This window comes from Rousettus aegyptiacus, unplaced genomic scaffold, assembly GCF_014176215.1.
Source record: "Rousettus aegyptiacus isolate mRouAeg1 unplaced genomic scaffold, mRouAeg1.p scaffold_m13_p_1, whole genome shotgun sequence".
NCBI lineage: Eukaryota > Metazoa > Chordata > Mammalia > Chiroptera > Pteropodidae > Rousettus > Rousettus aegyptiacus.
In genome coordinates this window covers 104,678,411-104,692,357 of record NW_023416284.1, presented here as the reverse complement: position 1 = coordinate 104,692,357, position 13,947 = coordinate 104,678,411, and the positions used below count along the sequence as shown (strand labels likewise).

Here is a 13,947-nt window from a genome sequence, read left to right as displayed (position 1 = left end):
GATTTCTAGGGGTGGCATGCCCAGAGTTTCATGCATAGACTTTCAAAATTCTTATCTGCCTCATTTCCAACATCTTTCCTAACCCTGGGCTAGAACTCCCACCTTGGTACTCCACGTGCTAGTGGGAAGAAATGGGTTTCTTCAGCCTCATCTTGCCCAGTTGAGGTAGCCAGGCTGTAATGCATAGCTTTCTTTTTCCCCTCTGACAGAGATTGCTTCTGCTTGAAAATCAGCCCTATATAGTGTTTCCCAGAGGAAAGTGTAGTGCTAGGAAAGCTTCTCTTACTAACTCCACTGTGTCCAAATTCCATTTTCTTTCTTTTTATTATTATTATTTTTTCCTCTTGTAGTGTGCTGAAGCTTACCCCACAAACCATTACGTGACTACTTTTTTTAATCTAGATTAATACAGTCTTGGAGGAAAAGTATTTTTTAATGAAAGCATAAGAAACTAACAGCTTTTAGAACAAACTAATTACATATATTAAGCTCATTTTTTTCTCATTTTATTTATTTGGGAGATATTTTCTTTTAGTAACATAATATTATATTCCTAAAAAACTATTTGAACATTTTGTTTCAATATTTAGGCATTTGAAAATGAAAATAATTTTCTATATTCTTTTAATTTCATAGTAGATTATATGATTAATTTTAATAATGGAACATAATGTAGGATTTATAATCCTTGGACTATGTAAAGGCAATTTACTGAAAGCTAATTAGCAAGTGATTACATGGAATAGTATTTAGAACAAAAACACATAAATCACTACCTAGCTAAATAGTATTACACTCTCCAGATCATGGTAGGAAAACTTAGGACTTTCCTAACCCATTATTACTAACATTAAACCTAATTATTGGACAATAGCAATTAACTCAGTTCCTTTTTAAAATTAAATAATGAGTTTACTTACTACTGAAGCAGGTGATAAAATTTTGTAGGACATTTTCACCATAACACATTACTACCACTTTGCTTAATTCAGAGTAACCCAACAGGAAAGAGAAGTGATTTGTGTTCTGTATATATACTGCTATGCTGAAGATCAAAATATGCTCATTTCCCTTTGGACATAGGAATATCTTATCCTTGCCACCTGCTTATCTCAGGTAAAACATTTGCTGTATTATTTAATAATAAAAACAATCCATGGTGGGAGGAAAACCTTTTATAGCCTTTAATTTTATTCTCAACTTTACTACTAGTAGATGAGAGTGTATTAATGATCAGGATTTATTTTGAATATTTTCTCAGTATTGCCTTGGTCTAACATATTAAATATGTCAAAAGATAGATCACGCATGGAATATTATGTTTATAGTTGACATAACACTTTTTAATTGGGTTATAGATAAACTGGAGTACATTCAAAGTAAAGCTACTAGGGTATTCAGGATACTCAAAACCACATACACATAAGTAAGTTGAAAAAGACAGGCCGTCCAGCTTTCCAGACAGGAGCCCTAATGAAGCAATGATAGCCAATTTTAATATTTAATGGTCATAAAGGAGAATTAGAGTAAAATTTAATGGCAAGAAAAAGCTTCAAGAAATAACTTCTAAAATAAAGGAGGGAATTATTACAAAAGTAACACTTAGCAATTGTTTAATAATAATAATAACAATAGAGAATTATAGAAACCACAAGTAAAATTGTAATGAAAATATAAATCCATCACTTTTAAAAGGTATCCACTGTTATTACTTTTGTATATAACCTTATGCATCTATGACTTACTTTTTTCAGTGGTATAGTAAGGATTATAATGACCCAAAGAAATTTCAAAAAATAACTTTTTAAACTAATTTGTTTACAATTGAAGATTGATATGAATTGTTACGGATCAATGTTTTATTTTTGTCCTTTGGTTAGGTCTCAAATTCTTGTCTTTATAAAGTATTAAGAAAAATTGATGCTCGATTTCAATGTAGAAATGGGTAACACAAGAATAACGCCTGCATTTGTAAGTAAAGAGTGAGATTGATTTTTATTAAGAAAAGCTGTTTGTCTGACCAAGAAAATCTACTGTCATAGAAGTTTCAATCTATAAAAAGCTATATTAGTCCATTCCTTAAAATTTTTTCATAATTGTTTTTACATAAAGTAGCTATTTTTACATAATTATAAGTCTCATAAATTCTTCATTTCTTCACAGAGACAATGATGTTGGTGGGCATATGCTTCATGGTACTGCTGCAACAAGCTGCAAGCATGGTAAGAATTTTACTTATAAAATAAATTTTAAAATCTACCAAGAAGGCTGCCTTACCCATAGCTTATGGTGACTATTACATCAACAAAGATGATGGTTGCAAATCTCCTGAGAAGGGGAACAAAAAACTATTCTCTCATCACATAATGCATCTTGGTTCTTACTGATGTGTATCTTTACAGTAATCATAATTTTTTTAATGATTAACTCTACTAAGCTGTAAGACAGTGGGTCAGCAGTGAGCATCAGATGACAAGTATACTATAAATAAGTATAAAATTAACTCACTACTTGCCTTACAGGATTTATTTCTATCGTTAATAGGTTATTCAGTTGAAAAGTTTAACATATGCTTGAAGGTTTAGTTTCTAGACCCACAAAAGTATGTATTTGATATTACGAAGTCCTAAACAATCAGAATTCAAACATGAAACTATAATTTGGCTTCCAAAGTTTAGCTCAACACATTTCAATTTAGTTTTGTTTAACAACCACTTATTTGTGTCTACGATACCAGACATAGTGCTACATGCTATGGATAGTGCAAGATTAACATAGTAACTTCCCACGTAACACTCAGAATAGCAGAAGATTCATGAGTCAACAGGAAATTTCAAAAGTATGATAAGTACACAGTGAAGGCAAATATGGGGTTCTAAAGAATACTACTGAACAGTTGCTAATTTTAAAAATTTCTAAGTATTTTGTGTTCTTCAACTCATTTAGTCCTTATGATAATTCAATTAGTAGGAGGTAGACCAGTGAAAAGAGAAAGTAGATGTGAAGGGAAAATATTTGAGGAAAAGGTTACATCATGTGTGAAGTATAACAAATAATAGAGAGAGACAGCATGGAAGTTTGAGAATAAACCAGTTTGTAGTGTGAAGAAGTAAGAGACAATTATGTTTGATGGGATTAGAAAAGATGTCCAACTCGATGAGGCTGGAATAGTAAGATGAGGCTCAGGTCCCACAGGCCTTATGAGCAATGTTAAGTACAAATCAGGGAGTGTCCAAATTAAAGAGTGATACAGGCAGATTTGCATTTCAGAAAAATCACTCTATCATATGACAGAAGTGCAGACTGGCATCAAGGAGACTAATTGGGACCTTCTTCAATAATGTAGGTGATAAATTATAATAGTGGCCTGTACTTGATTGTGGATGGGAGTGGCGCTCTAATTCCAAAGTAGAAGCTCTAGGACTTAGAGGCTGCTTAGACCTGGATTAAGGAGAGAGTGGCAACATCTGATTTGTATCATGGGGAGAATGGCGATGCCATTCACTAGAATAGGGAGCACCTGGTGATGCTCAGGCTCTGAGAGGAGCCAAGGATGAATTCATGTGGGGCAGGTAGGTTTCAGGTGAAGTGTGAATAAGGTCTGAGTTGGCACTGAAACTACAAAAGTGGAAAATGCATAAAGTAAAAAGAGAAAGGGGTCTAGGAAAAATTGTGAAGACTATCAAGATTTAAGGGTAAGCCGGAAGACGGGGAGCTGAAAAGGAAGGAGATTGAGAAGAAAGAGAAGCTGGAGCATCACAAAGCCAAATGGAAAAATGGTTAAAGAATGTAAGCAACCTTTCTCAATGTTCCTGAGACAAGTAAGATGAAGAACAGAAAGTTTCCATTATATTTACCACTAATGAGGTTGTGATGGTCTTCGCAAATGCCAGTTCAGTGGGATGGCAGGGACAAAAGACAGAGTGCAAGTGCTGTAGGTTGAAAGCAAGAGAAAGATGAACTTTGAGAGAAAATACATCCTTCTCCTTACAAAAGGGGGAAATTAAGACAGAAATGCAAGTTCTGGCCCATAAGTTTCTAATGCCTCTTACCATCTTTTGGAGAGAAGATTTGGTGGCTTCATTTAAGATCAAGCAGGTTAGGATGTGTACCAGGAGAAGGGAAAGTAATTTTATACCCTTGAAGCTGAGCGATTATTAAAATTTGACTTCTATATTTATTTAAAGGGATAGTGTGTTTACTGTAGAACTAAAGCATTTTATAGATTAAGGAGTCATTTGAGGAAACCAAAAAAGTGTAATGCAACTTTCATACTTCTCAAAAGAAGACAAGTAAAATGAATTTCCTTTAGTTAGAAACCTACAGAGCTTTGTTGGCATCTTTGCCAACCATGTAGATAGATTAGTATCAACATATGGGAAGAAGAGTTTTAACTAAAGTTTAGAAGTGCTGTTTCCTGAATGCTAGTTGCATTCCAGGTGCCAACGTGTCGACTTGAAAAAAACCTTAGGATTTATTTAGTGTTGAAGAATTCGGCTCAAGTTCTGGCTTCTTTGTTCTTTGATTTTATGTGTAGATAGAAGACTTTAACATGTCTAATTCCCAGAGTCCACATCTATAAAATGGGCATATAGTTTTAGTCCATATAGCCATTTATTCTGAGCAATGCCTGTTAAGAAGTAGCTTGTCTGGTCCGGAATATCTCTAAGCCTTTTTTTTTTTTTTTCAATTTTTGTGGAGATAATAAAGTATATAATAGTACTAAAGTATATAATAGTCTATAAAAGTATATAAAGTATATAATAGTACTAAAGTATATAATAGTCTATAAAAGTGTATAAAGTATATAGTAGTACTAAAGTATATAATAGTACTTCCATAAAATATAGAAATTAAAATTATCTCACAGCTTCTTTAAGATGTAAAGAAAGAAAATGTGACAATGTATTAATGAATATTACGAGTATCACCAAGGCTGATTGTATTGGATCTGTTACTTAGTACTCAGTTCTGGCTTCCAGGGGGCCATTACACCTTCCAAGAATCTCAGTTATTACTTGCTTTGGCTTCTTTTCTTGATGGTGTAAGCTATATCTCTAAAGGCATATTTGGCACTCAGCTCTCTTGTTATGCACATAGCATTTTAAAACATAAGTGACTATTTTTGTTGCTTCGTGCTTGGAAATGATGTAATTGGAAAAGCAATACTAGTGAATATGAGAAGGTGAATGTGAGGTGTTGTCTAAGTAAAAGGTTACAATAAACAGAAATTAAGTACTAATTCAGTTATTTAAATAACCTTGTCACTTTAATGATGGACTTATACTCAAACGCTTATGAAGTCTCTGAAATTATATTTTAGAATGTTTTTAGTTGTTTTGCCAAATGCTTAATTGGTTTTGATGAGTGAGTCAAAAAATTAATAAATCCAACTAATAAGAAAGACACATTAGTGACTGATAGCAAAATGCTTAACATGGTAAGCTATTTTCTAAAGGAGCAATGGTAGCTTTCATATATTGCTTTCATTATTGAAACAGCCTATAAGCACAAAGGATATGTTATTTATTAATTTGCACTTCCAAATTTAAAAGTTTTTAGATATGATAAAAAAAGAGATTATTATATAATTCAGTTAACTTTTCTGAATTTGTTTTTTTAATGGGTAAAATAAAGGAGCTTTTTCCACTTAGTCTAGACAGGGAACAGAATTCAACACAGATGTTTTGTATTGTGTTCCAACTTTATTGAGCTTTAATTGACACATAACATTGTATAAGTTTAAAGTGTTTAAGTGTTGATTTGATATACTTACATGCTGCAAAATTATTACCATATCCTTAGCTAATACTGCTATCATATCACATAATTACCAGTTCTTTTTCCAACACAGATGTTTTAAATAAATGGGCTTTAATGAAGAGATGATTACAGAGGAAGGAACTGTGTTAAAGGAACAAAGGCAGTGACCAGCAGCAACCACAAGGCCTATGGGACTAAAGAAAGAAATAATAGTGGGATCAAAATGGAGAGTGGGAGGGAATGAACAAGAAACGCCTTGACCTCCCACACTCTATTCTCTTATCAGTGCCTCCCTTGGGCTTAATCCATCCAGAAAGCACAAGACAGGGGAGCCCAGATAGTGCAGGTCAGAGAACTCAGCTTCAGGACACACAGCAGGACAGAGAAGGGTGGACAGTGCACAGCTTGGATGGTACAGCAAACAGAGAAAACCAGGACAGCATTTACTAAATGATTTCTGGGGTTTCTTTCATTATTAGTTGTCCCTAATTTTTTTTCAGGAGTAATTTTTCCATTTTTAAAAAGTATATTGCCTTCTAATTGCACTCTTATTAAGACAGAAAGATAAGTTCTGAGATTCGCTTAAACCTAAGATGCACACAATTCATAATCTTTATAAGATAATGAATATAGTTGGCAGACCTCATATTTTTCAATCTAAATGATATCTAAATATGATAGTCTTTTTCTATTTTACTATACACACATATATACATACTTATATTTTTTGAAGACTGAAATCCTAGTTTGAGTAAATATTTTTTGCCAGATAGCAAATGGCTTAAATTCTGTTTCTGCAGAATTTCAGGCACAATTTTTTGTTTTATTGGAATTTTCCAGTACTACTTAGACCATTGTTGAGGGCTTTAAATTCTTGCATATTGTGAGATAAGGTCATGTGTAAACAGGTCTCAAGGATCAAATGTACCTATCTTTAAAGGCAAAAAAAAAAAAAAAAAAAAATGCTGATACTCAAAAGGATACTCCCAAGTTCCCCCACAACAATTCTGTGACTTAGACTACTGATTCTCAAAGGGTGGTTCCTGAGAACTTATTAAAAATGCAAATTCTCTGGCCCCACCTAGTCTTTCTAAATCAGAAACTCTGGGGGAGTAAAGCCCAGCAATCTATATGTTAACAAGCCCTCTGGGTGAGTTTGATGCTAAAGTTGAAGAACACAAAACTAAACATTTTTATTAACTTCTAGATTGAAATAAATCGGTTGTTTTGTTGCTTTGATTTTCAATATTTTAACGTTGTTCTTTTTGCTTCATTCTAAAGTCGGACACCTCCATACTGTCTTTAGTGACCCAATACCCAGCAGTCCAAATGGAGATCATTAACAAGCACAATGACTTAAGAAGGATGGTCAATCCCAGTGCCAGGAATATGCTTAAAATGGTGAGCCATGTCTTTTCAATAAGTCATTATCAAGGAACATCCAATCATTGAACAACAGGCATTAAACCAGGATCTATATAAGTAAAATAATCTGTTTATTTCACTAGAAAGTTGCCACATTAGCTGGTAGTTAAATGTAACATATTGCATTTAAACTGAAAAAAAAAGTGTTGACTCTATGGATATAGAAGAAAGGTATAATAAATGGGCAGATGATGTGAAAAAAACTTGTAAATTATATTACATGAGTGAGTAGATGCCAAACTGCAAACAAAAATTTAAACCGTATAATAAAATATGGTGTATAGGTCTGAACAATGAGAGTCTCAGTCTTCAGCTATCATCAGATCATGTGCTGTAGAATGAGTACAGATATGGACAACACATTAATAGAAGGAGCATATACAGAAGACATTGATGGTGGGAAGCCCAGAAACCAAAACATGATGAAATAGTAGATAATTAGAATGAATAAAGAATATCCCAGGAAAATAAAATAGTTGACTCTAGGCTAATTATTTAATCAGGAAGAGCCTCAGCTTTCTTGACAATTAGAAATGATAATTCAAACTTTATTACATCTTTGTGAGGATCAGTAGAGAAATAGTAATGGTAATAAAATGCCAAGGACATATGGAATACTCATAAAAATAAGTTAATATTACTCTTCCCAATTTAAATATTTAAAATGTTATATGACAGATGAATTAGATTTGTTCCAAATTTTCTCAGAGCTAAGATGGAATCAAAAAGTCATAGCTAGTTGGTTGGTATACTATATCTCAAGAGATCAAAAAAATCTATTTAGCAATTAGTGCTGCAATGAGTTTGTCTCAGGAGGTACTAAACATATACTTCAATTACAGGCAAAATGTGTGGGTTTTAGAGGCGATCCCTATAATAAATGAGAAATAGAACCTGTTATCTTTCTGGCTCATTCCATTTCTGAGGCTCTATGGAAGTTGTTTAATCTAGGCTATAAGAATAAATTTTTCTGCTGATCCATATGTTTAGATTTATTTCAGAGAAAGTTGTGCTGAATGTACAGACCAAATACCTCATGATAATAAGTAATTGATATTGCATTCTCAAAGATACAAGATGTCTACTCTATTCTGAACATCTCGTTTTAGATTGGAACTGTTTTTTTTTTTTTTTTTTTGTTTTTTCTTGAAAGTAGTGTCTAGCAATTTGGCTTAACTTGTCCGAATTATAATAATACTAAATTCCTATTTGCATTGATTTTCCTATATTTTTTCTATTTTGCATGTGAGATAGTATAAGCATTTATTTTCCCATACATTTTGTCCTTCAAATGTTATATTTGAAATGTTATATTTCATTTAGTACAATACAAATTTATTAAAACTTATTATAGCATCCAGCAATATATTGATACATATAAAGACTGCTGTAAATGCAATAGACATAAAGGGATGAGTAACAGCATATACTTAGTTCTCATTTGTAATTAAATAACTATAGTCCCAAGCTAGTATAAAATATATATATATATGTAAATCGCAATTTTGATTATCCCTCAAAAAGAGCATGCCTTGGTTTTGAAATGTTTATTTTGCTGCTGAGAAAGTAGATGACTATTTTTTCTCTAAAATATTTAATATATGACCTCATGTAGAAAGATACTTCCTGATAATAAGTCATTTAGGAAAGCAAGAAATGTATCTTTTGGTAGAACAATGGAGAAATAAGAAATACTAGAAAATAATTAATCAGATAGGCCTTGTTTTAAATGTAATCATATGTATAGTGATTATATCATGAAAGTATCATATTTCATTTCTAAATGTTTGTATTTATTTCAAGAGATGGAATGACGAAGTTGCAAAGAATGCTCAAAACTGGGCGATCAAGTGTACCTTGACTCACAGTCCTGCAGCGAAACGACAAATTAGCTATAAGTCAAACCTCTCCAACGAATAATGTATGATGATTGGTTTTTAAGTTTATCACCTATGCCCACATACATGTAGCTTGTATTCCTTTATTTTCTTTTTTAAAACTCTTGTCATAAAATCTCATTACTCCTGCTACTCCTAGTCAAAATTGTAAAATGGGTCTGAGTTGATGGTCAGAGGCAAAAGCTAAGAAGGAGGAAACTAACACAATTTTTTTTAAATATTTTTTTTTCTTCAGTCTATTTAGGTACTCATCGTCCTTACTTTGCCATATCTCGTTTATTCTTGAAATCTAAAAACTCCCACTAATAGATTATGGTCAAAATTACCAGCCCATAAATTCCTGGTGAAAATTATTATTTCTTTTAGTATAACTTTCTGGAACATAAGTGTAAATGGTGTTAATGTAGAATTAAATCTGTACATCACTTCCAAGGTCCCCAGTTCATTCCTTCTGTCTGTCCACTCTATGCTAACCTGTCTTGTACTTTTTTACTAAAATTTGGTCACCACAGACATGCCATTGTCTCTCTTGTATCCATCCCTTTGATTTCATTTTCCCACTGGATACCCCACCTAATGGCTGATCTATTTGCTGTCTTCTTCACATATGCTCCTCTTATTTTGCTAGCTGAAGAGTCAAAGGTCAAAATCATGCCTTTAACATTAAAATATCCCCTATATGAATACTATAAAGTCATAGGAGACAATAAATATTTGCCGATTGAGTGTTAATCAGTTTACTAGTTTTATAAAAATATGACTGTGATTGTGTTAAGCTAGATAATCACTTTGAAAATGAATCATTATTTACATTTCGAACAGAACTGAGTGATTTCAATCACAGAGCAAAGCTGTCAAAATTGCAATCAGGTTTCTTCAATAGATCTGTCAGTGAGAGATGACTGTACACCCTTGGGAGGTATTCTTGATCACTAAACTAAAATATGGTATTCTAATTGTTTTTAGTTAGAATTCTTTGCAAGCACTGGCTTAACTATTGATTCAATGTCTTTTCTAATTTTTAGTTACTGGCTGTGGGGAAAATATTTTCAGTTCCACTGACCCCATTTCATGGTCAGATGCAATCCAACAATTTTACAATGAAGTTAGAAATTACAAATATGGATTTGGAATGACTCAAGAAAATGCTGATTTTAACCATTACACCCAGGTAAAAATAACATGACAAAAGCTTAATGATTTTTGTCCACTACCAACCAGAATTACTTTTTCTCCTCAGTTCATTCTGGAGATTCCAAGTACTCATCTTAGCTTGGCAATCTATATGTGAGCATGAAAGCTGCCCTATTTCCCAAAGTATGTGTTACTCATTAATATATAGAAGCATCAGCCCATTATCTCTTGGATACCCACAAACATTCATCTGGTCATCATGATCTTGATTTACCATAATAAATTTTTAAATGACATCTCTGGGAATAAAATGATGGAATGAGTTTAATTATATTTAAGCAACACTAAGTGACCTTCAAATAAGTCTTGAGCTATTTTCTGTGAGGTAGTCACAAAATAAAATGCTAAAGAGAAAAAGAATCTAGAATATTAGCTTATATATAAATTATTTTTAAGTTATTGTATAAGTATTTTTGTATTATATAAAAACTAAAGAAAAGTTATATTGGGGCCCCTAAGATATCTGCACAAAAAAACAAGATCAAGATTTTTTCTTTTTTTCCTACAAAAATCAAATTGCCCTTAGGTGACTTTCCCCTTATTGTACAATTCCCCGTTGTCTACATATTTATGAATTTGAAGATGATTCACTGTTACAACAAAGGTATCATAAGTATATAAAGCTTTCTTTGATGTTAGATGAGGCCTCATAGTTGAAGATATTTAAAAATAATGATCAAGAAATTTTAAAAATCTTAAGCCAATATTTTTCAGTTTTTAAAGTTTCCTTCCCTGATAATTTCTAATAAGCAATTAAGAAACAAATAAGCCACACAGTTTGAACACCATAAATTTAATTAAAATTTTATGCTTTTCACTTACAGCTTGTTTGGGCCACTTCCCATCAGCTTGGCTGTGCATTAGCTTTCTGTCCTCATAAGAAGTTTCATTATTTCTATGTTTGCCAATATTGCCCCAGGTAAGTACAGCACAAGGGACCATTTTGGCATATGGGGAACCAAGTAGCCTGCACCTTGAGCTATAATCCAACCCCTTTCATCAATCTCAGGTTATAGATAGAGTAAAAAAGTTTCATGGAGAACTCTGAATATGAGTTTTGGAGAAAAGAGAATATTGGGAAAGACTGGAAAGGATACACAAAACATTCTTAGGTGTTATAAAGCCAGGAGTGTATTGCTAGCATGTTGTATAGAGATGAGCTCAGTGGTCCACAGGATCCAACACAAGCATTGGCTCTGTCACTTACTAGTTGTGTGGCCTTCAGTTTACCAGTGACAACTTGGAGTTCCTTTTTCTTTATCTGTAAAGAGGCAATAGAAATGCATTTCTTGCAAGGTTTTTCTGAGGATTAAATATAATAAGCTATGTTAAGCGCCTAGCATAGTTCATGGTATATAAAAGATCCCCAATGAAAGCAAATTCATACAATGAAGAAATAAGAAATATTCTGTGATATGTCAGTCCTAAAAATTCTTAGGGACCATGCTATAAAACTTTCTAGTTGCATCCCTTTGGTTCACTGTAAAAGTAGTAGAGCCCCAACTCCTTTTTTTCTGCATATATTTAAATTTTATCCATTTACTTTGAAATTGTCTTTGTAGATCCAACCTTCAGAAATTTCTCTTCCTTTGCTTACCTCCTGTGACTCTTACTGTGTATCCTACTCACATGGCACAGCTTATTATTTCCTAGTGCTGTCACTCATTCTGTCCTTCAAATATTCCATTGCCAGTGGAAATGTGAACAGCATGAGCACCCCATATAAAAGAGGAAAACCATGTGAAGACTGCCCTCATCATTGTGATAATGGGCTCTGCAGTAAGTACTATTCCTTCTGCATCTTTATGTAAGGATGCCTACATCGGCACTGACCTTTCTGAGTATGACAGTCTAGGACTCTGCCCTGATATATGTATGACCTCATTCTGCTTCTGAGTCCTCCTTTTCCTACTTCAGTCTTTTTGATCTTGGCAATAAAAACAAAGCTAAAAGCAAAAGTGGTAAGTTCAGCTGCCATTTGAGAGTGGTGATGACTACAATAAGATCCACAATGATGTCATTGTGCGGAGCAAAGTTACCCCAGGCCAAAGTGGAGACAAAGTTTCTCTTTAGTTCTTCTCATAGGTTAGCTCCTATTTTTTCAGTTAAGGAGGGGAAAGGTAAAAGTATAGAAACTGACTCTATAGTCTCAGGTAAAGTCAGGCTCGATTTGCCTTTGCCCCTAAATAAAAGCCAGGGAATCTATGAAAGGGAAATTTGTTGTTCTCCTCATTACAGTCACCCCACCCCATCTCACCCCACCCCACCTGCCCAACCCCCGCACACACTCACAACACTCTGCCAACTATATCACTTGATTTCCCCCTAGCAGCTGCATTTCATGAGAAGCAGGCATCTGAAAAAGAACTTTGGGCTATTTTAAGCACACATATTGAAGATTCCAGCCCATCTTCTATTAATCCCCAGACACTACATACATACATAAATACATATAACAGAGCCATTGCTAGTAAAGGATACCAACCCTTTATCTGGTTGTTGAATGGGATGTAAGTGGGATTTGTTTTCCCATTCACTGCCCTTAGGGCCCCTTGGTACAATCCACTCATTGCACAGCAGATACAACAGCACATATACTCGCGCACACATATACACTGGACTAAATAAGCAGCACCTGAAATATATTGGAAATTAAGTTTATTTCTGTTACTGCGCACCTTGTTGAAACACAGGAAATTAATTTCATAAACTTCTGCATTGTGTGAACTCTATAACAGCTATATCAGGTATGTTTATTAAGCAGTTTAAGACAATTACCTCTAATGTATGTAGTGACTTTGAATAATAGAATATATTAAGAATAAATGGATTTTCCCTGGGATTATGTAGTTTTGGATAATTAATACCTTAATTCAAAAACAGCATTTCATTTGCCTTTTGTTTCATTTTAGCCAATAACTGCATGCATGTGGATAAGATCTCAAATTGTGAAGATGTGGTCAGAAAAGACGGGTGTGATTCAATACGAGCGAAAGAAAAGTGCCAGGCTACCTGCAAATGCCCTTCATCAATAAAATAAAATACTCTTTAAGGGTGATGCATTTTCTCAAAAGCAAAGCTACTCCACTTAAAATCAAAATTACTGTAAAAATTTTAGTTTTTTTTTTAAACAATCAAACAAGGTTTGAAAAAGTCTTCTATTTAACATCCTCTTTCATCAATTAAATTTGATAATATTCAAATGAAGGAACCAGGTGACAAAAACAATAAATTCAGTAACTGTGAACTATAGATAAAAATGTAATGTTGAATTTAATAAATTCTTTAGTCATCATAATTGTTAATGTGCTTAAAGTTGTGTGTAACTCTTATGAATAAATGTATTCGAAATTTTTAAAACAGGGCTCATAAGCTCTTTTTTTCACTAAGGCACTAAAAATATCCGTTGATGAAGATACACACCTGTATCCTCGAAGAGCTCTGTTTTGGCTGACATCTGCAGGCCAAAGATGACCAAAGAAGATGCTGTGCCCAGTGAAATTAAAAATATATACATATCAAATCCACTGGCATAAATGTGAAAGAAGTTGCTATGGTGATAATTCACAAACACTTATCCAGTTACTAGACCTAAATCAATTCACATATTTCACCTCCCTAGTTGAGGGGGAGGCCATGTCCCTAGAGAAAGGACCAAGCAATGCTA

At 33.4% G+C, this 13,947-nt stretch overlaps 1 protein-coding gene across 1 annotated transcript; it reads left to right on the top strand.

The window, feature by feature from the left end:
• Positions 1-1,042: 1,042 nt before the first annotated feature.
• On the top strand, positions 1,043-13,362 carry LOC107506890 (cysteine-rich venom protein-like). The gene is given in 9 exon segments (XM_036223454.1): positions 1,043-1,099; positions 1,101-1,116; positions 2,164-2,222; positions 7,045-7,164; positions 8,992-9,109; positions 10,112-10,257; positions 11,105-11,199; positions 11,974-12,059; positions 13,193-13,362. Coding segments are annotated over 9 exon segments (825 nt in total). The 3' UTR covers positions 13,321-13,362.
• The last annotated feature ends 585 nt before the right edge of the window (positions 13,363-13,947 follow it).